The sequence below is a fragment of the Vombatus ursinus genome, unplaced genomic scaffold (assembly GCF_900497805.2).
Source record: "Vombatus ursinus unplaced genomic scaffold, bare-nosed wombat genome assembly UNPS02014820.1, whole genome shotgun sequence".
Classification (NCBI taxonomy): Eukaryota; Metazoa; Chordata; class Mammalia; order Diprotodontia; family Vombatidae; genus Vombatus; species Vombatus ursinus.
In genome coordinates, this window is record NW_020954598.1 from 21,417,223 (window position 1) to 21,420,332 (window position 3,110).

At 43.3% G+C, this 3,110-nt stretch overlaps 1 protein-coding gene across 1 annotated transcript in view; it reads right to left on the minus strand.

The window, feature by feature from the left end:
- Nucleotides 1-837: 837 nt before the first annotated feature.
- MANF (mesencephalic astrocyte derived neurotrophic factor) overlaps nt 838-3,110 on the minus strand; it is a 6,362-nt gene continuing 4,089 nt past the window's right edge. The window contains exons 3-4 of the mRNA XM_027837103.1: nt 2,377-2,518; nt 838-1,286 (exon numbers count right to left, since the gene is read on the minus strand). Coding sequence (XP_027692904.1) covers nt 1,102-1,286; nt 2,377-2,518 — 327 coding nt within the window. The 3' untranslated portion in view covers nt 838-1,101. The remainder of the gene's footprint in view (nt 1,287-2,376; nt 2,519-3,110) is intronic.

The following is a 3,110-nucleotide window of genomic DNA, read 5'->3' on the forward strand; positions in this document are numbered from 1 at the left end:
TATTTAGTGTCCAAACTCAAGACAAATCTCTGTGGATGTTTTCTCCTCTATATAAAGGGTTTAGACTTGATGATCTCAAAAGTCTCTTTGTGCTAGGATCCATTTTATTCATCTCCCTGCTCTCCTCACTGTCCCAATAACTCATGGTAATAGGAAACAGTTCTGTCTTTTCAACACCCCAGGCCTAAACTGTGAACCTGCTACTAAGGGTCAAAGTAAGTACTATCACAGGGAGATGGTTATGGCCTCAAGCAGGGAAGACATGTATAAGAAGCATATACAGAAGCTTCAAGATGGGCAAAAACTGGAAGAATCCAACTTTTCTTTTAAAAAGCACCATTTATACTAATTGTGGGCCTTGGAAGGTAGAACTGATAATCAAACCAAAAAACCTTGTTCTAGGAATTCAGTTTCCTGGGCATCAAGGACTAAGACTAGACACAGTTCTCTACAACCTCTCTGGACATCAGGTCTGTCAGAAAAGGAGAGGGAGTGGACCTGTGATTTCACTGGTAGAGAGAACTCCTGGATAAACAAACTCCCTTTACTAGTGCAGGGCAGCAACTGCTCGTCTTGGAGCTGTCTAGAGCACTGAGAGGTAATTTGCCCCATATCACAAGTCAGTAGGATGTGAACATTCTCTGTTGTGCAACTATAGAGATATGTGCCCTTCTAAAAGTTATACAGTTATTTGCTCTTCTTTAAGTACAACCACTAGACCTGACTATCTATTCCTCTGTTCCTTATGTTCTACGAGGTGAGACTGGTCACCTTGTAATCTGCTTCCTGAGGAACACTCTTGCAGCAAAGATAACCTTACTCTGACAGCTAGAAAGCTAATTTTTTTTAAAACTTTAATAAAAAAATCCCATACATATTGTGAAGTCCTAAATGAAGAAACAACAAAAGAAAACAACAACAATGAAGAAGAAACAGTACAGAGAGAGACGCAATGGAGCTGTAGAACCAGCATCTTGAATCAAGCCCCAGGTTTCAGGTCTGATACCATCAGGAGCCCTCTTAAAAATAAATTACAAAAAGGCTGTTTGGAAACAGATTAAATGTGATTTCTTCCGAGATGCCTACGTAGTGCTGTGCAAACTAAAGATCAGTCCGTGAACTAGCTGCTTTGGGGGCGTATTTGGGCATCAGTTCATTAATTCTGCGTATGTAGTCTGACTTTTCGGCACAGCCTTTACACACTTCGCCCCAGTCATCCAGGATCTTCTTCAGCTCCTTAACTCTGAGTTTCTTCAGATCTGCCGTGCTCAGGTCAATCTGTTTATCTGGAAGAAGGATGACGGAGATGTTGGTAACTGAGGAGGAACACAGCACCAAGGTGGCAGTGCCTGCTTTTACCCTGTTTTACTCGCTCCACAAGCCTCTCCTAGTGAGCTTCTTCACTGCCGTGCAGCGGCAGTCACACAATTTATCGAAGCCGTTGTAACAAAGCTGGCTCATAGGTGAGGGGGCGGTGAGAAGACAATGTCAATTCCTGGTCACTTGTTCAACAGAAGCCTGATCTGTGGGAGGCACTGAGCTAGCCACAGTGAAGCCTAAAATGCCTTAGTAGCCAGGCCCCCCCCTCCACTGAATATTACTCTACATACATATAATAAAAGTTCAATGCCTGCTTCAGACAATTAAGTCAATGATACTGTTTAAAAACAACATATCAGAGAGACTCTAATTTAAAATGTGCTTTTCATAGCCAATGACAAGCCGTGGGAACAACCAACTAACTGGGTTCTTTCTGCAGACTTTTTCGGGAGGCCAGCAACTTCTACAGCAGGACATGAAAGAAATGACTCACAGATTGTTTTGATGCTGTTAAAATAAGTAGGAAAAACCTCTACCTCAGTAAGAGTACCTTTTGACTTTGGCTCTCCATGTGGGTCTGTGTTCCTGTGAACACACTAACAGTATGAAAAGGAGAACAATACCACTCCCAAGGCTGTTCAGACGTGGCTGAGATTTTCAGACTAGGGTGAGAGCCCTGTCCTGCTCGAGCAGCTGATGAGATGAAGCACCCATCTGAGAAGATCACCTATGCCACGGAGTGGACAGAAGAGCGCTGGGCCTCGAGCCAGGAAGACCCCAATTCAAACCCAGCTTTAGGCACTTACTAGCTGTGTGCTGGGAAATCACTTAACATCTGTCTGCTTCGGTTTCCTCAACTGTAAAATGGGAATAACGGCACCTGCCTCCCAGGGTTGTTTTGAGGATCAAACCAAATATTATTTGTAAAACACACGGCCTAGTGCCTGGCACAAAGGAGGCACTTAATAAATGCTTATTCCTTTCTCTTCCTCTTAAACGAATGTTTGTTTCCTTCCTTCCTGATGCTTAAGAGGCAGAGGATAGGTCAGAACTCACCATATTTGAGCTCGCAGACTTGACTGTCTTTCTTCTTCAGCTTCTCACAGATCTTCTCAACAGGAATGTGGTGGCTGAGAGGCTTGGACACTTCATTGATGATCTTGGTGGCTGCATCACTGGTGGCTCCAATGTAATAGCACTGGAGAAGAAAGCACAATCGCTTCAGAAACTCTGACATCAATTTCAGCAAAAATAACCAACACATCACTGAAGTCTGACAGTGTATGCAACAGTCCATACCCAGAGTCTCCTACCTCTTTTTGAATAAAAGGAGGGAGATATGGAGATGCCGTCTCCTATCTCTTCTTCAGGACCAAGCTAGGTCATTTATACTTGCACACTGTTTAGTTTTGTTTTGATAGGACAATTACTTTTACAAATACCAATCAAGCAACATTTATTAAGAGTCTAGGTGCCAGGGTGCTGTGCTAAGTGCTGCAGATAAAAGGAAAGGTAAAAGGCAGTGCCTACCTTCAAGGAGCTTACAATCCAATAGAGGTGACAACATGCAAACAAGCATAGACAAAACAAGCTAAGTATAGGATAAACAGGAAATAATTTAACAGAGGGGCCGGGAAAGGCTTTTAGCAAAAGATGAGATTTAAATTAGGACTTAAAAGAAGCCAGGGAAGCAGGTAGGTGGCACAGTGGATAGAACACTGGCCCTGGAGTCAAGCGGACCTGAATTCAAGTCTGGCCTCAGACACATAACACTCACTAGCTGTGTGACC